The 22762-nt window shown below is 41.6% G+C and overlaps 1 protein-coding gene across 1 annotated transcript in view; it reads left to right on the forward strand.

Moving 5' to 3' along the window:
- QRFPR (pyroglutamylated RFamide peptide receptor) overlaps positions 1 to 21057 on the forward strand; it is a 51309-nt gene extending 30252 nt beyond the window's left edge. The window contains exons 2-6 of the mRNA XM_043438818.1: positions 7813 to 7971; positions 10899 to 10960; positions 16061 to 16296; positions 18236 to 18333; positions 19069 to 21057. Coding sequence (XP_043294753.1) covers positions 7813 to 7971; positions 10899 to 10960; positions 16061 to 16296; positions 18236 to 18333; positions 19069 to 19469 — 956 coding nt within the window. The 3' untranslated portion in view covers positions 19470 to 21057. The remainder of the gene's footprint in view (positions 1 to 7812; positions 7972 to 10898; positions 10961 to 16060; positions 16297 to 18235; positions 18334 to 19068) is intronic.
- Positions 21058 to 22762: the final 1705 nt, after the last annotated feature.

Here is a 22762-nt window from a genome sequence, read left to right on the forward strand (position 1 = left end):
GAACCTCATCAAAACTAAATACTTGATCTGTTAAAGTTCATGTGGGAAGGTGAAAGCACAAGCTACAGATGGAAAAAAATATATATACAAAATGTATATCTTACAAAATACTTGTATCTAGAATATATAAAGAACTCTCAAAATTCAGCAGTGAAAAGACAGTGTAATCAGAAAATGGGCAAAACACAGAAAGAGAAATTTAATCAGAGAGAATATACAGATGGCAAATGAATACATGAAAAGATGTTCAGCATTATAGAAATCAGGGAATTGAAAATTGAAACCACAATATCAATACACATAAATCAGAATGGCTAAAATAAAAAATAGTGGCAACATTGAATGTTGGCAATGATATGGAGAAACTGAATCACTTATACATTGCCAGCAGGAATGTCAAATGACACAGCCATTCTGGAAAATAATTTTGCAATTTATTATAAAATTAAATATGCAATTACCATGCAGTCAGAGAATTACTCTTGAGTATTTATCCCAGAAAAATGAAAAATTTTGTTCATACCAAAACTTTTGCATGAATATTCATAACTTTTTTTGTAATAGTCAAAAACTGGAAAAAAAAAAAAACTGGAATGCCCCAGATGGTCTTCAGTGGATGAATTAAGCAAACTGTGGAACATACATTCTGTGGCGTATTAGCATACAAAGGAACAAGCTATTGATAGATGCCACAACTTGGATGTGTGTTCAGGGGTTAGTGCTAAAAGAAAAAAGCCAATCCCAAAATGTTATTTACTATATTACTATATTTACATAATATTTTTGAAATGAAAAATTCTAGGAATGGAAAGCAGACTAATGGTTGCCAGTGGTTAGCGACAGGGAGGGGCAGAGGCATGAGGGACGTGGGTGTGATTATAAAAGGGCAGTGGGAGGAGCTATTCAGTATCTTAGCTGTGGTGGCAGATACATGAACCTATTAATAAAAACCCATAGAACACAAATGAGTGCAAGCAAAATCTGAATGAGATCAGTGGGTTATATTAATGTCGATGTCTTGGTTGTGATATTTGTGTAGTTTTACAAAATGTTACCAGCGGGGAAAACTGGGCGCAGTATACAAGTGGTCTATCTGTATTACTTCTTAGAACTGCATGTGACTCTACATGATGTTTTCAATTAATAAAAAGAAAGAAAAAATAATAGGTCAGGAGAGCAGAGCCCTCATGAGTGGGATTTGTGCTCTTGTAAGAGAGATCCCATGAAGCTCTCTGGCCCTTTCTGCCAGGTGAGGACACTGTGAGAGGTCTGCAACCCTGAAGGTCTTCCCTGAGCCATGAGGTTCACTTTGACCTCAGGCTTCCAACCTCAACAGCTGTGAGAAGTAAATTTCTGCCTTTATAAGTCACCCCATCCATGAGCTGTTATAGCATCCCAAATGGACATGCTTCCTCTCAGAGCCAGCGGGGGGCCTTCTGTCTCCTTCCCTAAGTATATCAAAAATTCTGAAAAAAAAAAGTGGCTTATCTCCCTTGCTGTCAGTCTCCTCCCACCATCTCTTAATAGAGACTCTCTCTTTTTGGCACCTGGGAACTGTAAGATTTTTCTCCTTGCCCTTCTACTCTGCAGGATCAAGGTGCCTGCTGCCTCCTCTGAGCCTTCCCCTTCGCTGGGACCCAGGCTTTCCTTTCCCTGGGCTCAGTTCCTCCCTCTTTTCTGCTGCACAGATGCAGCATTATCGGAAAGTTCATCAATCAGAGGATAATTACTAGATCAATTTGTAAAGGTCTTACACTAATTAGGGATACAGTTGACCCTTGAACAACACAGATTTGAACTTCAAGGGTCCACTTAAATGCAAAAGTTTCAAATAATGAACAGAGCAGTACTGCACAGTCCAAGGTTGATTGAATCCTTGAATGTGGAAGGCTGACTGTGAACTTACTCTCTGATAATCAGCTGTGCCCTGAGCAGTGCCCTAACCCCCATGTTGTTCAAGCATCAACTGTAATTATCAGGAGGGCTGAAATTCTAGGAGAGATTTGTCACATATCTGTTTTAAAATGTAGTCTGTTATGGTTTAAATTGGCAGAATCTCCCAGTCCACTTTGGAGTTGTCTAACTTCTTTTTTGAAATCGCCGGTGACTTATGTGCTGGAACCACATTACGTTAAACTGGACGCAGTTGGAGCCGATCCAGCTGCAGCAGGAATGGAGCTCAGAACCCCCTGCCTTCCTTGGCAGGTCCTAGAGCCTGCGTGCAGAGCACAGAGCTCCGTGGAACACTGATGGAAACCCTCAGCCTGGATCCTTGCTGGGAGGGCCTTCCTGCCAAGGAATTCCACAGTTCTGCTCCATTGTGGTTCTCAGCCACAGGTTGTATAGCAATTCTGACTCTGACTGTATTTAGATTGTTCCCAACCATTGGATGTGGTTGAGGGAAATGCAGTTAGGATTCAGGATTTGGTAAATTTGTTTATTAGCAGCTAGCTGCTTAAGAAATGCTGTAGAAAAAAACTAAAAACAGCCATAATGAGACAGGATGCATCAATCGTTTGAAAATGACTTAATTTTTTTGTACAGGAAATTAAATGCCAGATTGTTTTGTAGTTTGTTAGACTATTGTTTCAAATAGTGGTTGTATAAAGTAATCTTTTCTTTAAAACTGCAAATGTCTATTCATTTTGTTCATTATCAACCTTGGAATAAATTATTCACAGACATCATCATAGTTATCATCATTTCATGCAGTCATAGCTCATTCTACCATTTTCTAAATTGATAAAGGAATGTTTTTAATCTTTTCTAAGTATGAAAACTCTGGTTGTTTTTCCCTCTGTCCTTTCCACTTGGATCCTTTTTAAAGTCACTATTACCCAAGCATGAAAACAAATACTGGCCAAGTTGTTTTCAATTTCCAAGTATCATTTTTAGAAATAATGAGATCTTGTTTCAATTTGAATCATTGAGACCTACACTGCATATGGTAGGAGGTGAGGACAGGTGTGGGTAAGTAGAAGAGTGGATATCATTCATATCCAGAGCAAAGAATTCATTTTCTGGAAAATTAAGTTGTATAAAAAGGTGGTAAAAAGAAGGCTTTCTGTGCTTAGTCGCTCAGTCGTGTCCAACTCATTGCGGCCCCGTGGACTGTAGCCCACCAGGCTCCTCTGTCCATGGGGATTCTCCAGGCAAGAATACTGGAATGAGTTGCCATGCCCGCCTCCAGGGGGTCTTCCCAACTCAGAGATTGAACCCAGGTCTCCCGCATTGCAGGTGGGATCCACCAGGAAAGAAGGCAATAAATAAAGAAGGAAATAAATATTTAATCAAAAAATTTGTTCCTAATCCAATAGGCAAAGGAGAATTATTGTAAATTCTTGAGCAAGAATTTGATGTAGCAGAAATGGAACAACAATGGAAGCAAACTGTAACAGTAGGATCTGGACTGCTATCTAAGCCTTAGCAATACACCCAGAAGGAATGCTGACCAGAGTATTCTACATTTTAGGAACTCTACCTTCCAGAGAAAAAGTAATGAAAGAGAAGTAGCCAAATAAGTTTACTTGGTCTACAGTTGATAGCAAAGTAGCTTAAGAGAAGGGGATATACCAGAAAGATGTTGGAGGTTCATGGGATCAGTGAATCTGTAGGAAGGACCTGCAACAGGCAGGGTGCACAGAGGTGAGCAGCCATAATTAACAGTGTTCTGTTCATGCTCATGACCTGGTGAGCACAGGGCCCACCACCTCAAATCTCCCTTCCATCTTCACTGCAGTCTCTCAGCAAGTTAAAAGAACTGAGATAAATGTGGCATGTTTGGAGCCAATAGATTCTTTGAGAGAATGCATCCTGCGTTTGCCTTGTCTTCTCTCGTAGGGCCTCTTCCGTAACCTTCCCAAGTAGAAGAGAGTTCCTGCACAAGAGGAAATTGTACTTCTATTAGGAAATGAAGGTGGATGGTAAACAATCAAAATGCAAGAAATAGGGAATTTCTTGGCAGTCTAGAGGTTTGGACTCAGAACTTTCACTGCCAGGACCCAGGTTTGATCCCTGGTCAGGAAACTGACCCACAAGCCACAGGGCTCAGCTAAATAAATAAATATAAATAATCATAATTCACATTTTAAAAATAAGAGAAATAGCCATTCAGGCAGGCTCTAAGAAACACAGTTCTTATGTTAAGATCAGATAATCCCTTAAGAACAAAAGGGAAGGACATCCCAAGAAAACAATGCCCTCTGTAGGAAATTCTGGGTTATTATCCCAATTGCCATTGGTGGAAAGAAGTGTCATAAGGGACACATTCTAGCAAAATAACAGACCTATTCAGTTCACACTGGGAATGCTGAGATGTAGAACAGGCCAACTGTAGAGACATCAGAAACATTTGTCATTAGAACTAGGAGCTGAAAACAAAAGGGAAGGCCATTGATGAAACTCAATGAAAGGCAGAGGGAGAAAGCAAAGCTCTCAAAGTCTTCCCGATCTTGGAAAGCGACCTCCAAATTAAAAAGGGCAAGACAAAAATGGCTAGAATGAAAATAAAGATCTGGTGTAAGTGAGTAAATAGCAAAAGAGCATCTACCTATTTTTAAAACAACTCACATCTTCCGGGCAGATAAATTATATGCCACAACACTGAAGACAGTTGGAGGTGTGATCAAAAAAACTTCTCAGTAATTTCTTAGAAAATTGATTGGAGAAATATCAGAAGTAATGAGTTGGGCAAATGCTGTCTAGATTCATAAAAAGGTTACAGGGACAAATTACAGAACTCCTCTTGATACAAAATTTTCAAATGGATCATTAAACAGATGAATTTTGAGCGTGTAGACAAGAAAACAGCCACATAGCATGGATGTGTTCAGATAAGTGAAGGTGACGTAGTGGAAAGAGCTGGAGTCAGACGACCTGGATTCATGCCTTCCTTTTGTCACTAAACAGCTCTCTGGACATGAGCAAATCACAACTCCTTTGAGCTGCAATATATTTATCTGCAAAATATGCTATTGAAATATATGTTCTTTAATGGGACATTTAGCCACAAAGAATCTATCAGTTCCACATGTACTGAATTTACCACAATTCTTTTAATCAGGCTGCCATTTATTCTTGTACTGGATGTTTATGTCATTTTATGAAGTACAAACATTGGTCCTGTAACAGATGGGTATTATTAGTTCTTTTTTACAAAAGTGATGAAATAGAAGTTTAGGGTAACTAACTAATAGGTTAGATGAATCAAGATCAGAGTGTATCCTAGTATCAGGCAATCAGCTGACCACCATTCCATACCATTGTGATGGACATGTTGAGTAGATTTCGGATGGATAGCATTACAATGAGATAACACTACAACAATCATTTTTGTTTGGGTAGTTTTATCTAAAATGTGTTGATAATGGATCCATGTCCATTTCATGGGAAGTCTCTTCTGGTATTTCTTTAGCTTTAGCCTGTCCAACTTTTGTTCTGAAAGAATCAATTTGGCTGAAAGAATCAAGGAAATTCTGATCAAATTCTCAAAAAAAAAAAAAGAGGAGAAATACCCAGATGAATAATTTCGTCATATATTCATTTATTCAAATGTCACATCCAAAACAGGATTTGAGGTAAGCTGTTTCATTCACAATATGGTCAGTGTTCAAGTAGTGAAATATATGGGTACTGAAAGTATTGATAAATTACTGTATTTAGCTCAAAACTGTCTTGCTGGAAAGGATGTTCCTTAACTTTGAACAGGGTCAGAATTTGAGGGGCTGGAACAGAGATTGGGAGTGTGTGGGACAGGCTGTTAGGTTGCTGTGTGGAGCTTCCAAGAAGGATTAGAATGGAAGTATCTCTAGCGATATCGGGTCTTTTTTTTTTTTTTTACCTAAATCACAGGATGGAAATTAAGGAAATCTTGAGTTAACAGAAATTTTCTGTTAAATGGATCCAATTCATTTCAAATTGACTTCAAGTTCAACAGACACCAACCATTTGAAAATTCTAGCATAAAGGACTGATGTGTATTTCAGTTACTCACAGAAGAGGATGTTCAGACCCAGGGAAGCAGTGCAGCTCTATTTCTGCCTTGTCCAGGCCACATCCTGAGCATGGTGGGTTCCCTTCTGGGCCACATAGTCACAAACTGGAGAAAGTTCAATGGGAGGTGTCCAGGGAGTTGAAAGATCTGAAGAGCATGTCATGAGGAATAGCTGGGGCAACTGGAAAAGACTTAAGGGTGACATAAAAGTATCTTTTAAATATATGAAGAGCTGCTGTTTGGGAAATATAGTTGGTTAATTCTAGGACTCTTAGAAAGAAAAATTAGAAGAAGTGGATGGAATTAGTGAAAGATCCTTTCCCAGCGAGAGCCTCTCCAAAGTTGAATGATGTCAGTTTAACAAGGTTAAGAGCTTGCTAGTCACTCATCCTCTTCAGCTGAGTGAATGCCAGTTGAGAGCCTTCCGTGTGCCATTCTCAGTGCTTGGAACACGTCAGTGCGAAAGGAGACAAAAACCCTTACTCTCAGAGTGTTTGCATCCTAGAAGGCTGGGGAAGGGCTTCCCAGGTGCCGCTGGCAGTAAAGAACCCACTTGCCAACGCAGGAGACACAGGAGAAGAAGAAGACACAGGGTCAGGAAGGTCCCCTGCAGGAGGGCATGGCAACCCACTCCGGGATTCTTGCCTGGAGAATCCCATGAACAGAGGAGCCTGACGGGCTAGGATCCACAGGGTCACAAAGAGTCAGACATGAACTGAAGTGACCAAGCATGCATGCACAGGGGTGGGGAAACTTTCAATAAACAGGAAAACAAGTCAGTAAATTGCATAGCATGTTGGAATTGGAAGAGTTACTGGAAAAGATAGAATAAGAGAGGAGGAATGAGAGGAGGTGGCAAGGGACATGCTGTCATGGCAACAGGGTTGTTCTGGTAGGTCAGCCTCATTGAGAGGGTGACATCCGAGCAAAGACTTCGCTGAAGGGTGTGAGCACTATTCTGGGGAAGAACATTCCAAGCAGAAGGAAAAGTCATGTGAAGACCCGAAGTGAGGATGTGCCAGCAAGGAGGCCTTCCTTGGGTCTCTAAGCAGAGCCAGGCAGAGCGTTTGGGAGAGGAGGACAAGAGATCTCTGGTTAGAGCAAGTGAACTGAAGTCTCTTCCAACTTTTTATACTTCCTGAGCTTCTGCTTTTCAGATAGTTCAAAGTAATTAATTTGGTATTGGTGAGCAGCGTGGATTCAAGAGAAGACATGTCAGACCATTTCTCACAAATACCAATGGTGAGGGGGCTGGACACACAGTGTACGAAATTTTTAAATGCAGGCAATGCATTCAGATATTTTTATTTAAAATATTATGTATATCAAATGAAGTATGCTCACAGACTTTGAGACCTTTGCATCAGAGAATGTGAAATCAGTTAAGAGCATAATGGTATAATCTGCATATTAAGTCTTGGACAGGAAGTCAAAGGACAATAAGAGATAAAAGAAGAAGTTAGAGAGTCTTTGGTGAAAAAATCAAGAAAGAATGAAGAACCACTTTGTGGTTTAGACCCCAGGAAATCGGCCAATACAGACTTTGCTTTTTCTCAAAGAAGGGTCACACTGATTTTCTTCTGCTTATTGTCAATGGCCAGATACTTACTTGTCCTCTCATCATCCCGCTATACATAATTACACATCATTTAGGAACTTGACCAGTGCCAACTTTCTCAATTATTTTGTGTCTACTGTGTAATTATAGTCATAAAACTTTTAAACAGAGGCTCAGAACTAATTCACTGTGATGATGACAAAGAGACAGATAATACTTCGATTCCCGTTGCTGCTTAACTTGTCCTGGTTCCTTGCTGCAGGTGCCTTCATTTGCAAGATGGTGCCATTTGTCCAGTCCACCGCTGTCGTGACAGAAACCCTCACGATGACCTGCATTGCTGTGGAGAGACACCAGGGGCTCGTGCATCCTTTTAAAATGAAGTGGCAGTACACCAACCGCAGGGCCTTCACGATGCTGGGTGAGAACATGCCCCTGGCAGTATTAAAGCTGTGCTTCATTTCAGAACACAGAGAATCTCTGTAACATGAGCCATGTTTATGAACTAGAGGAGGAACCGCCTGTCTGTCTTGTAGGCATTGGGGTGTCATTTCAGGGTTTCAGTCATCCCCAAACTTCCTGCTCCCCTCCCCTCTTTCCTTGAGACCTAGCCTAGCACTGAAAATCTCTCCTCTCCGATTTCCCTGAGTTGCTGTTCTTAACTTTTTAAGCTGGCGCTAGTGGTAAAGAACCCGCCTACCAGTGCAGGTAGGCATAAGAGATGTGGGTTCAATCCCTGGGTCAGGAAGATTCCCTGGAGGAGGGCGTGGCAACCCACGCCAGTATTCTTGCCTGGAGAATCCCATGGACAGAGGAGCCTGGTGGGCGACCATCCATAGCGTGCAAAGAGTCAGATATGACTGAAACGCCTTAACACGCAGAGGCATACAGCTGATCTAAGATCGTCTATCAGTGGCATCTCCATAAGAATATTCATTAGATTAGTCAGCTGTCATCCTGAGGTAAGAAGCAAGTAGATTTCAGCAGGTAGGTTTTGACAGAGGCCAGGAAGGTATGTTTAGAGGAGTGGGGAACGTGGGTGCTGCCTAGACGGGTCTCAGTGCGGAGTGCACAACAGCAGAAGGCGGCAGGACCTGTGAGGACCCTGGGTCCCGAGTGCCAGAGATGCCTGGCAAAGGTGGATTTCATTCACATCCTAATTGTGCTTCAGGCACTCCTGGACCCCCAGCTTGCAGTAACCGTTTCTGAATCACCATATGTCCTGTGATGTATGTAAACCGAAAGCAATGTCCTAAAGCCTAGTGCAGTGAAATGGAAAAATTTCTTTATTTGGTAATTATAATTGAGCCATTTAAAACTTTAATGTGGTTCTCAGTGATTTGAATGCATTACAGCTGAATAACCAGAGGTTTCGGAACAACTAATATGATAATCAAAGAGAGCAATTTTTACTAATACGTCACTTGAGAGGAATGAGTAAACATTTATTTCTGCTGTAAGAATTTAGCCATTATGGGATAGTAGAGTTACAGAAAGAACTCCTGAAGGTTTTGCTACACTAAACTCTTTGAAATAGTTTGAATTGAATAGATAAGCCCATAGAGGGGAAAATTGTTAGTTATTTTAAAATTTATGTCACATTCTCCCTGAAAAAGAATTCAAAGACCTCTTGGCTTTTAATAATTGACATGTTTCCACCATCAGAACATCTGAAAACAGCATGTGGGTGTGAAAAGAGGGTTAGGAAAGAAATACATGGAGGGCGGAAGTTATTAAAAAAGGATAGAGAAGGAAAGAGAGTTTTGACATTTGAAGGCAAAGTTGATAATAGGCAGCCAAGGCAGTTCCTACTCAGAAAAGTCATAGGAGACAGAAAGGCGTTTAAATCAAGAAGATTCATCTCCCCAGGAGGCTCTCCTGCAGCGCTGACTGACGTCTCCCTCTGACTCTGTCACTTCCGCCCTCTAGATGAACCCACCCATGCCTCAGCCGGCAGAACCTGCTAGGCTTCCTTGCCCAGGTTATACCAGTTATGGCCCTTCTATCACTGAGCAGGCACTGCAGTCAAGAGAATTGGCAATGACCTGAGCCAGGTAGGCTCAATTCCTCCAGAGTTCCTACTAAAGACTGGAAAAATGACTGGATATGAGATAACATAATAAAATAATGATTAGACTAGGAGAGAATGGATGTGTGTAGCAATGCAGGGGGAGAGGGGACAGAAACAGAGACAATGATCTGTGAGCCTGAGGACAACCTTGAATCACTGATTCATGATAACTTTCTATGGGTGGTGTCAGTCCGTGTGTATCTTTATAATAAATTCCAATCACAGTTTAAGCGGGTCTCAGTTCCTTGAGATCTACAGCAATGCAGTGTTTTTGTTTTTTGTTTTTTGTTTTTTTAATGCTCCCACTCAATACCGAAAGAGCAAGCAGAGTTTGAGCTGGGAAATTTTCTTCAAAAACAGGGCTCTTGGTTCTGGCCCTGCCCTGGTATGTTAAGATTCTCTTTTGTTCTTTGCTAAGGAATGCATCGTTAAAGTAATCCCCTCAACAAACTCATGGAAAACGGGAAATTTGGAAAAAGTACTCTGGTTTTGATGTTATACATGTTTGTTTTGTAAACAAGAAAATAATGCTCATATAATTATCCTTAAATATAATTTCAACTTTAAGAAGCTATAGAGAATTCACTCTATCATATTTAGGTTATTCATCCATTCAACAAACAAACAGTAGGTGCCTGATCTGTTCCTGCTGAGGGAAATGAAAACTGAAACCAATTCTGTAAGTTCCTCATGAGAGGACTCGGGCGTGAAGAATGTGAACTGAAGTGTCACAGGAGACAGAGAGGCAAGCGATGTTGTAGAGAACCTCTGGGACCCTTTTAAGGAATTTGCGCTTTATCCAGCAGCAGCTTTTTATTCTTTAAATTAGTTACTTAATTACTTTTAATTGGAGGATAATTACACTGTGGTGGTTTTGCTGTACATCAGGGTGGATCGGCCATAGGCATACAGGCGTCCCCTCCCTCCTGACCCCCCTCACCTCGCTCCCCGCTCCTTCCCTCCAGGTTGGGTTCCCTGTGTCAGGCAGATATCAAACTCCCACTGGCTACCTGTTTTACATATGTAATGTATATGTTTCAGCGCTATTCTCGAAAATCATCCCTCCCTCTCCTTCTCCCATTGTGTCCAAAAGTCTGCTCTTTATGTTCCAGTGACAATTTTGAGGGTAGAGTGGGAAATGTGAGGAGACCATTGCACTGCACCAGGGAACGAGTGGTGCGGTCGCTTGAACATAAGGAGTCTTTATGGTTAGAGAATTAAGCGCAGGTGGATTTCGCTTTGCTGAGTTGCAGTCTAATGATCTTAACGTTTTGCAGGGCTGGTCTGGCTGGTGGCCGTCATCGTAGGAGCTCCCATGTGGCATGTGCAACGACTTGAGGTAGACTGGGGCTGGGCTTGGTAATCACTCTGTTGAAATGTTTTCCCACCCCTCTCACTTGCAATCATTTTCCTCCCTGCAAGCACATTACAGCAAATTTGTGTGATCTCAATTTTTTCACTGGAGGTTTTTCAAGTGGAATAAAATAATTTGCTTTAAGATAGTTTTCTCTGCTTTATTCAGCTCTTCCTTGAACTTATATTGTTAAGACCTTAATGCTTAAGATGTTCCAGGGTCACTTTCTGCATTTGCCTGCCAGCAGAAACATGCCTTTCCTAGTGTTATTCAGTGTCTTGTTACATCCTAAGAGTTTGATGCTCGCTCTAGATTTTTCTTTTGTTTTTAAGTCACAAAAAAATGTTAACCACTTATCTACTTATTGGTTGATTCTCCTTCATAAGCACTTCCCCTGCCTCTTCAGTTTAGTTCAGTCGCTCAGTCGTGTCCAACTCTTTGCGGCCCCATGAATTGCAGCACACCAGGCCTCCCTGTCCATCACCAACTCCCGGAGTTTACTCAAACTCATGCCCATCGAGTCGGTGATGCCATCCAGCCATCTCATCCTCTGTCGTCCCCTTCTCTTCCTGCCCCCGATCCCTCCCAGCATCAGGGTCTTTTCCAATGAGTCAATTCTTCGCGTGAGGTGGCCAAAGTATTGGAGTTTCGGCTTCAGCATCAGTCCTTCCAATGAACACCCAGGACTGATCTCCTTTAGGATGAACTGGTTGGATCTCCTTGCAGTCCAAGGGACTCTCAAGAGTCTTCTCCAACACCACAGTTCCTGCCTCTTCAGTTCAGTTCAGTCGCTCAGTCATGTCCAACTCTCTGCAACCCCATGAATCGCAGCACGCCAGGCCTCCCTGTCCATCACCAACTCCTGGAGTTTACTCAAACTCATGCCCATCGAGTTGGTGATGCCATCCAGCCATCTCATCCTCTGTTGTCCCCTTCTCCTCCTGCCCTCAATCCCTCCCAGCATCAAGCTCTTTTCCAGTGAGTCAACTCTTCTCATGAGGTGGCCGAAGTATTGGAGTTTCAGCTCAAGCATCAGTCCGTCCAATGAATACCCATTCCTGCCTCTTAGTCACTGACGAATATCTGAACTAGAACATGTAAGCCGTTGATTTGTGAACCTGAGAATGATCTTAAATCATTGATTCATAATAACTTTCTATAGGTGGTGTCAGTCTGTGTGTATCTTTATAATAAAGATAAACCTCTCTGTTCCCCCCACACCTCTGTCAGCTGGGCCCAGCCTGCACAGGTGATTCACAGTGAAGAAGACACTGTGCCATTTTTGGTGACCTGGTCTCTTTACTGGGGCCTACTTGAATGTGTCCTGCCTGGGAGATCTAGTGTAGACAGTAGTCCTCAAGGACATTAGGGGGTTGCTCAGATGCCCTCTAAGATAATTTTTAAGATTACTTATCTTCTGTACCTTTTTAAATTAATGTAGGCAAACATGAAACTGCTAGGCACTCAGTGTTCCACTGGCAAGGATATCAAATGAGCCTTCAGACAAGAGTACATTTTAAAAAGTGACTTAGGGCTTCCCTGGTGGCTCAGATGGTAAAGAATCTGCCTGCAGTGCAGGAGACTGGGGTTTGATCCCTGTATTGGGAAGATCCCTTGGAGAAGAGAATGGCTACCCACTCCAGTACTCTTGCCTGGAGAATTCCATGGACAGAGGAGCCTGGCAGGCTGCAGTCCATGGGGTTGCATAGAGTCAAACATGACTGAGTGACCAGCACTTTCACTTTTCACTTTGATGTTCGATGCAACTGTATATAAATGAGCTTGACTGCACAGGTAACAGCAGATGGCAGTTTTATTCTGCCGCTTACCACCTCTAAAAATGCAGTCAGAGGATTTCCCGGTCCTCTGATGAGATGTGATAGATGAAGCCTTGAGTGGGTCCTGTAACTCTTGTGGTCATTCAGAGAATAAAATTCCTCTGGTCACTTTCAGTCACAAGAACAGTAACTGGTCACTGAATGTTGTTAGTTCCCTTATCAAAATATCCAGTCCAGTGTCACAGTCCCTCAAGTCCACACTTTCAATCAATTTAAGATGTCTCCCTTTCCCCAAGTTGAGCCATTTTAGGTCTAGAATCCTAGGATATGGAGAGAGCTATGATGCCCTTATTCTGCATATTACTGTTTCTCATGACTGACTATTTCATGGGTTCCTCACAAATACCATCCCTGGGGCTTCCAATGGCTGCTTCCCTCTTTAAGCTTCCACACACAGCTGGACGTGGCCAACTCCTTTCTCTGAGGCTGCCCTTATCTCCGGCAGGAAACCCATACCTTTAAAAATAACCCAACCCAGTTCCCGTATGGAGTCTAATTCTGGCTCATAGAACACAAGGAGATGTGTCCATTTTTAAAAATAAAATTATTTTATCATATGCTCTAAATATATTTTAAAATATAGCTCATTTAGTTTGTAGAAAATTAATTAAATCTAACTGGCAAAACCAGTTATCTCTGTCAGACGGATCAGCCAAATCAGATTTGCTTTCTGTCAAGAAAAAGTATGAATTCATCTTTCAAGTCAAATAAATGTATTAATATGGTCTCCCACGGCCACCTTCTCACTCCTAAATTCTATTAGCAAGAGTGCAAGCATGCAAGACGCTTTAATTCCTCCGCTGGCTGAAAGGAAGCGCCAGTGATGTTACCATTTGCGCGATGTTCTCTTTGCCTTGCTCCTGCTGCTCTCTCTCCCAGGAGTGATGTGTCTGACAGCTTTCAGGGGCCGGAAGCAACAAGGTGGTTAAGTTAAAATTGTCATCACTCTGCCCTTTACTATGCGAGATGGGAATTCACCACATCTATGTGAATGGGAATTCACAACATCTCATCACCTGTCAAAACACCTTTTTTTTTTTTTTCCTAATGTCAAGTTTCCCCTGAATAGAAATACATTTAATACCAGGAAAGGCACAAAGCCCTGCCCTGGATTTATGGTGCCTTGATCAAGGGGGCTTCCCTGACATCCATAGTTCGGACCACCTCTTATTTTGGTGGTCCATAGTGAGATTGCAGTTGGGTGAGAGATAGGACTTGTGAAGATTGAAAGAAGGGTGATTATGAAGGAGGAACTGGGAATGTAGACCCAGCAGGACACTGCAACCCCGCCCCACACATTCTCTTAGGCAGTGAGATTTTTGGAGAACTGTGAGTTTGGACATAGAAGGTCTGAAACTGGTTCCCATGAATCCATCTGCGCACACCCTCAGAAGGTCTCTGCTTGTCCCCAGGGGAGCATACACCAGTTCAGAGGCTGTCAGCCTCTCCTTGTGCTTTAGAACGCATCAGTGTGTGACCCCCATGGTTTGGGCCCTGTGGGCTCTGCTTACATGAGTCAGAATGAATTTCACCTTCATATCCTCTTCCCAGGGAGTACAGACCTTGAAGTTATTGCTTAATACTTTCATTCCTAGTTGCATTTGAAAAATAATACCTAGATCAGAACTTGAATTGTCATTCTTTTGATAATAATACCAGAAAGCTTCCCGCCCCGCCTCCCATTCAATTGAGTTTGAAGATTGGTGATAATACTCTGGAAATGGAGGCAGAAATATGTCTTAAGACTTAAATATTCCTCATCTGTAAAGTTCCAGAGTGACTCAGATGACAAGAATTCTGATCAATTCTCTAACTTTAATTCCGATTATCCAGATGTATGACTTTTGAATGTACTTTAAATGTTTAGTTTGTCTCATATTAGCATTTTCTATGGTTTTCCTGGTGGCTTGATTGTAAACAGTCCACTTGCCAATGCAGAAAACACGAGTTTGATCTCTGGATCAGGAAAATCCCCTGGAGAAGGAAATGGCAACCCACTCCAGTATTCTTGCCTGGGAAATCCCATGGACAAAGGAGCCTGGCAGTCCATGGGGTCGCAAAACAGTTGGACATGACTGAGCGACTAAACAACAGCAACAAATTCTAATTGTTATTATTAATTTTTGAACTCAAAAGTCAGTCTCTTAGAAATAGTATTTATAAATAGAAGTTACTTTCTGTATAATATATACCTCAAAGGCTTATAATTGGGTCTGAATATTAGTACATTGGCAATAGTTCGAATCCTAATTTATCATTCATCTCAAAATCAAAAAGCTACAAGTTTCCTCTCTAAAATCTTTGCAAACAGCATGATCACTGCAATCTGAAACAGCAGTAGCAAAATACAGATTTTCAGTTCAGAAACAAAATGCAGGCTTTCGGTACTTATTCAACCGGAAGAAGTCTGATGCCTTGTCAAAACTGATCTCCTCAACAATTGAGGAAGCAAAATCATGGAACAGCAAACCAGCTGGTTGCCTTCCCATGTGGCACAGTGGTAAAGAATCTGCCTGGCAGTGTAGGAGATGCAAGAGACAGGGTTTGATGCCTGGGTTGGAAAGATTCCCTAGAGAAGGAAACGGCAACCCACTCAAAGATTCTTGTCTGGGAAATCCCATGACCACAAGAGCCTGGTGGGCTACAGTCCAAGGGGTCGCAAAGAGTCAGCTGTGACTAAGTGATGGAACATGCATGCAAACTAGCTGACATGCTAGAATAAAATGTTTTTTTCATACATACTTTGGTCATTCTGGTGTTCTTTCTTTCATTCAACTGAAAATTTAGTGACCAGCATGTAAAAAGGCAGAAAAGATGTTTTTATTTTTATTTTTTTTCCTGAGGAAATAACTCTTGTCTCCGAAACCCCCAGTTCTACAATCATGCCTCACATTCTGTGGGGACACAGCAAACCACCCTCTCCATTTCTCTGTAATACATTTTGACACTGATATTTCACCACTTAAGTATCTTTTCCGGAAAAGATGTTTTTAAAAAGTGAACAGGCTGTGGACCTCGATTCCATTTAAAATAGAAAAGAACACATGAAACTCTCAAGAATCTAAACAGTGAGGTGAGAAGGCAGACTTCACAACAAAAGAACAGGCAAAAGTGTGTCTCATTCGAAATCTGCCCCCACGGTAAGCACGGGAGGCTCTGAGAAGCGCTGCCTGACAATAGTCTCGGTGGCTTTGGGTGCTTTGATACTGCCTCTGGCTCTTCTAACTGAATTATACTTATCTTAAAGATTAAGTATGACTTCTTATATGAGAAGGAACACGTCTGCTGCTTGGAAGAGTGGAGCAGCCCTGTGCACCAGAAAATCTACACCACCTTCATCCTTGTCATCCTCTTCCTCCTGCCGCTCATGGTGATGCTTATCCTGTACAGTAAGATTGGCTATGAACTTTGGATAAAGAAAAGAGTTGGGGATGGCTCGGTGCTTCGATCTATTCATGGAAAAGAAATGTCAAAAATAGCCAGGTGTGTTGCATGGAATATTCACCTGTTTAAAATGTTTCAGAGACAGTAGCCAGAGATCTCAGATGCCTGGGTAATGTCATCAAAGTGTCATTGGTAATTTATGTTGAGCACATGGGCTGACTTTGAACTTTTGGTTTCACATATGGCAGAAAGAAAGAGCAAAATCACCAGCTCCCAAGTCAGAGGGGGAGGTCACTGTTACAAATAGTTGCCTAAAATTTTTTTAATTGTTATATGTTCATCTGCATGTTGATACAAATTGCTGCGACTCTCTCCTCTTTCTGCTACTCCCCAGCCACTTGATGTAGATAAATCTCCTTACCCCCAAGCCCCCAACTTTCCTCATATGTACTAGAAAGCGTCAAAATATCCATCCGTACTTCCACCTACACAAGGAACGACGCTCAAAGATGTGAGATGATATGTATAAAAATACTCTTTAAATTGTTATTTTATATTTTATTTTTGGGCTTCCCTGATGACTGGCTCAGTTGGTAAAGAATCTGCCTGCAATGAGGGAGACTTGGGTTCAATCCCTGGGTTGGGAAGATCCCTAGAGAAGGGAATGGCAACCCACTCCAATATTCTTGCCTGGAGACTCTCATGGACAGAAGAGCCTGGCAGGCTACAGTCCATGGAGTCGCAAAGAGTCAACACGACTGAGCGACTAACACACATGTACACACACAAAGAATGATGCTAAACAAGCGTGAGATAATACGTATGAAAGTGCTTTGGAAATGAGAGTATGTTATTTATTTTAAATTATTATATTTTATTTTTACCTAAGGGCTTTACTTTCTGATCATATGGACTAACAGAAATTTAAAAACACAATTATTGCTATAGTACTTGTGGGCCATTTGGTTTATTTTATAAACTACACTGCGTGGCTAACAAAAACAAAACACCAGTTTAGAAGTCTAGTGGTTTGACGAAGTTTATCATGTCTTCAAGTGTGCAGCGACCTCTAGTGCCCAATTTGTATAAAGACGTGCTCCGGCTCCATGTACAGGGTGCTAGAAGGTTCAGCATCTTGGGACTTAACTGCTGATTTAGCTCTCTCTTTTCCTCCCCAAAAAAGGCTAACACGTTGAGATTATAATGAATGCGACTCGGTAAAATTTGAAAATGTGCAGATCCCTTGCAGACGTTAATCTTCTTTACATGGCTAATAGAGAAAACTCTGAATCCCTGGTTAATCATATTACTTAATTATATAATGGAAGATTACATTTTAATTCTGCCCTGAGGACTTCCCATATTTTTCTATCACAGGCATGAGTGTTCTTCGATATAAAATGAATAAGAACTTTGGCACAGAAGTTAGACTGCCTACATTTAAATCCAAACTAAACTTTATAATTTAAATTCTCAACTTTCTGATCTGCAAAGCCATCTGACTTTACGAGTTACTTAGCCTTCTCTGTGCCTCAGTACCTGATTCTGTCCAATGGCTTGTCAGGAAGATTAACCTGTGCCAAGCATCTAGCATGCTGCTAGACTCGTAATGAGCGCACATCTTAAGGATAGTCATAATGTGAGAAATATAGGGATGAGGGTAATAACAATGGGGAAAGATGATAAACAGCTCACAGTCAGCCTGTCATGAGCTTCATTAGAGGCTTCCCTCGTGGCTCAGTGGTAGAGAATTCACCTGCAGTGCAGGAGATGCAAGAGACAGAGGTTCGATCCCTGGGTCGGGAAGATCCCCTGAAGAAGGGCATGACAACCCACTCCAGTATTCTTGCCTGGAGAATCCTATGGACAGAGGAGCCTGGCGGGCTACAGTCCTTAGGGTCACAAAGAGTCAGACATGAGTGAAGAGACTGAGCTTGCACAAGCTTCATTTACATTTGAAAATTATCACTGAGAGGTCTAGACTTGACACATCTGCCAAGGAAAAGTTAACTGATACAGTGTATCCTTGTGGACCCAGGAAGAAGAAGCGAGCTGTGGTTATGATGGTGACAGTGGTGGCTCTCTTTGCTGTGTGCTGGGCGCCTTTCCACATTGTTCACATGATGATCGAATACAGTGAGTGTCTTTCTCGTTTGATGGAAGTTCTGGTTCATTTCCTGCTAGAATGCACAGTGAATCACTGAAATGTTTAGCCATTCACTTGGGCAATCAAATCTCAAACTTACTAGGTTTCTTTCAAGTTTTCAAGATAACCAGATCATTATGTGATGGGTAATTATATATGAGTATGATCAGAGCTTTAATAATTATAGAAGATAAAGAAAAATGTTTGAGATGCATCTCCCATGCTATGCCTTCTGGTCTCCCTAAGCCATTTAAACCCTGGAAGAGGTGTCACATCCTGTGAGTGTTCCCTGTTTGGAACCCTCACTTGAACCACATGAATTTAATAACACCTAGGATTTCAACTAGACCCTTAATATATTCTCTCTGATAATCTGAGCCTTAAGATAGTTCTCAGATGATTGTGTTTCTGTAACACTAGTGGACATTTGAAGGGTGACTGCATCTTCCAGTTTACCTGAAACTTGAAATCATGTTGAAATGCAATAAGCCCTCTAACACGTTCAGGGCTTGTAAGCCTAGATTCTCTAAGAAGGAGGACTCATCACAAAGGTGGGTTTTCTTCAGACATCAGATGGCTCTCCCCAAAATCTTGGGAATTTTTCACAGAGAATTTTACACAGTTGTACAAGTGTAACTGTTTCATAAAGATAGAAGATAAACAAAAATGTTGTTTTGTGTTCATTCAAACAAATATCCATTCTAAAGCATTACTTTTCATTTCAGGCAACTTTGAGAAGGAATATGACGATGTTACAATCAAGATGATTTTTGCTATAGTGCAAATAATTGGATTCTCCAATTCCATCTGTAATCCAATTGTTTATGCATTTATGAATGAAAACTTCAAAAAGAATTTTTTATCTGCGGTTTGTTACTGCGTTGTAAAAGAAACCGTATCCCCAGCACGAAGGCATGGAAATTCAGGGATTACAATGATGCAGAAGAAAGCAGTGTTTTTCCGGAAAGAGAATCCAGTTGAGGAGACCAAAGGAGAAGCCTTCAGTGATGGCAACATTGAAGTCAAGTTGTGTGAACAACCTGAAGAGAAGAAACATCTCAAACGACACCTTACCCTCTTTAATTCTGAACTTTCTGAGAATTCTGGTTTAGGCAGTGGGCATTAATTATAACTGTCTTCATAATTCATGCTATTCATAGCTGAATCTGAAAATTATTTTGAGCAAAAGTTAAAGACTTGCTTTTTATCTAGAAGTCTTCTCCAAGTGCACTCAGTGTAATATGGCTTTCTATTTATTGCTAAGTTGGATGAGATAGCTTAACACTTGTATTTTTTTTTCTTGACTAAGTTTAATAGTTGAACAGTATAATTTTTAGCGCACCATTGAAGGTTGGTGATAGTCTCTTGCAAATGAAGTCTGTCCAATAATCATAAAGCCAAAGACAGTGAAGAAATAGCAAAGTGGCAGCTTAGATTTAGAGGCAGATGCCTGGGTTTCAGCTTCTTACCTGTCACCATGGTTGTAATGACTGACCAGTCACTCAACCTCTTGAAGTCTCCTTTCCTTCTTCCATAAACTGGGGTGGTTCCTCCTACTCCAGGAAGTTGCTACCAGAACAAAATGAGATAGCAGTGGGAATGCACTTTGCATTCCGAAGCACCTAAGTTCTGAAGCATTATTATAGTTCTTCATGTCTTGGTGCAGCCCCATCCCATATCTGTTCTCTTTTCCTTTCTGAGACTTGACCTCAACCCTATTCAACTTTTCACATGTGCCTGTTTTGTAGCTAGTTTCTTTCATCAAAAGAGGAATACTCCTGGGATCCTCATTCATATAAGTTGACTATAATATATTTTGGAGAAGGAAAAGGCAACCCACTCCAGTATTCTTGCAAGGAAAATCCCATGGGCAGAGAAGCTTGGTGGACTCCAGTTCATGGGGTCATAAAGAATTGGACACAACTGAGTGACTAAGCACATAATATATTTAGGCCAATCTAGCTATATCAAGTATTTATATTTTTAAAACTTTTATTTTCACTAGTAGGATGAAAGACTTTTTGTCATGTTAAAGGGCTTTTAGGCATAGTTAGTGAGAATCAGCTGCAAGTCCATGACATTTTATCATGCCCCAAACTGACCCCCAAGAGAGCTGGGTCAGGAAGAACAACAGAGTTCCTCACCTGTATTCCTGACCCAATTCTCCCCTGAACTCAACCCGTCTCCTTTTTACCTTTTCCTCTTACTTCCAAACGTCATGGTTCTGGTGGTCACCCTCACCACACTCTGTTGCCGCCCCCCCGTGCATATTCTGTGCTTCCCAAAGTCCATTCGTCACAGCTGCATGGCCAAAGAGTTTCTTCTGCCCCAATGCTGCTTCTTCCAGCCAGGTATTAGAAAGGAAGGGAAGCTCAAAAATTCTTAAGGTATTTCACTTGTAGAGCTTTCAGGTTTGGGAACCAATGAATTCAGGCCACTGATTATCTTTCAAGATATAGACATTTAATTTTATATGTATGTTAATGTGAGCATGGTTTAAAAAAAAAAAAAAGATGAAACAGTGTGTGATACTGAGGGAAATGTTAATATGACAGAAGAAAATTAATAGTCAAGAGGGAAAACTGATTATTTGGTTGTGTTAAAATAGCCTCACTGTGGGTTATTTATGTACACTGTTCTCCTGTTTTCCCTAGTTACCCTGTAGCAAAACAGTGATTATCATTATGCCATTAAAAATAAATCATATTCACTGACTTTTGGTTATAGTTATTTGGCCAATATCCATACAACTTTTCCTAAATTTGATGTTACACATGCTCCTAATATGTCAATGAAGAACAAATAATACTACTCCTGACTGTTTAATTATTAAGACTGTTGTTATTTAATTGCTAAATCATGTCAATTCCTTTGGACCCCAAGGACAGAGGCCTGCCAGGCTCCTCTGTCCATGCGATTTCCTAGGCAAGAATACTGGAGTGGGTTGCCATTCCCATCTCCACGGGAATCTTCTTGACCCAGGGATTGAACCCATGTCTCCTGTATTGACAGGCAGATTCTTTACCATCTAGGCTAGCAGGGAAGCCCAATTCCCAAAGGTTAGTGATTAATCACCATGATGAAGAGACAGAGCTGGTAAGTAAGAGAGAAACGGCAGTCACACATTCTGGTTGCCCAGTGATTCTTTACCACTGAGCCACTTGGGAAGCCTATGGTTAAGGAGGGGTAAAGAAAACTGTTCTTCCATTTACCAGCCTTTGGGTAAAATGTCTATGAAATCAGTGGAAAGATCTGTACCCCTGTTCAGATATTAAGTCTTTTGTTTCACTCTAGAACACTGTGCCAAAAAGAGCTCTGTGTATTGACCAATGTGGCAACATAATTAAAAAGGGAGAGGAAAATCTTTCAGACAAATGTTTCCAGACCCACTGAATACCCAAGTACCAAAAATAGGACCTTGATCTTTACATTATACATAAAAATTAAATCATAGTGCACCATAGACTTAAATATAGAAGCTAAGTCTATAATACTAGAATAAAATATACAAGATAATGTTTACAACCTAGATTAGGGAAGGTCAAAATTTCATAAGTAGAGACTAAAGGAGAAAGGCTAAAAGAAAGAACTGATAATATGAACTCCATCAGAAACAAAATTCTGAGAGCTGGTCCTAAGATGGCAGAGGAATAGGATGGGGAGACCTCTTCTTCCCCACAAATTCATCAAAAGATCATTTGAATGCTGAGCAACTTCCACAAAACAACTTCTGAATGCTGGTGGAGGTCACCAGGCACCCAGAAAGCCCATTCTCTTCAAAAGGAGGTAGGACAAAATATAAAAGACAAAAAGAGCGACAAAAGGTTTAGGGATGGAGACCCATCCTGGGGAGGGAGTCGTGAAGGAGGAGAACTTTCCACACACCAGGAAACCCTCTCACCGGCAGGTCTGTGGGGAGTTTTGGAATCTCAGGAGGCAACATAACCAGGAGGAAAAAAAAAAAAGCAACCCACAGAATATGCGCCTAACCACAACTCCCAGTGGAGAAGTAGCCCAGACACTCTTGTCTGCCACCAGCAAGCAGGGGCTGGACAGGGAGGTGCGGGCTACATTGCTTAGGGTAAGGACCGGGCCTGAGTGCCCTGAGGACAATCTGAGGGAGCTAACATGAGCTACCAACCCAAACTGTGGGATAGCCAGAGAGAGAGAGAAGAAAAAAAAAAAGAGAGGACTTTCTCGCAAAAAGCTCTAACCTAAGGTGCAGACTGGCCCACTCACAGAACAAAGGACTGACCAAACACCAAAGTACAGCTAGCTGGCTGTGGACCGGCCCATCCCCCCACCAGAGGCAGAGAGGCAGGCGGGCGGCAGCCAGAGCCAGAAGGCAAGGGGCAATTTTGACCCCAAAGACTGGCATCCTCCACCCAACTGTGAGCAGGCTTCCAGTTGCTAACCATG

The sequence above is a fragment of the Cervus canadensis genome, chromosome 19 (genome assembly GCF_019320065.1).
Source record: "Cervus canadensis isolate Bull #8, Minnesota chromosome 19, ASM1932006v1, whole genome shotgun sequence".
Taxonomy (NCBI): domain Eukaryota; kingdom Metazoa; phylum Chordata; class Mammalia; order Artiodactyla; family Cervidae; genus Cervus; species Cervus canadensis.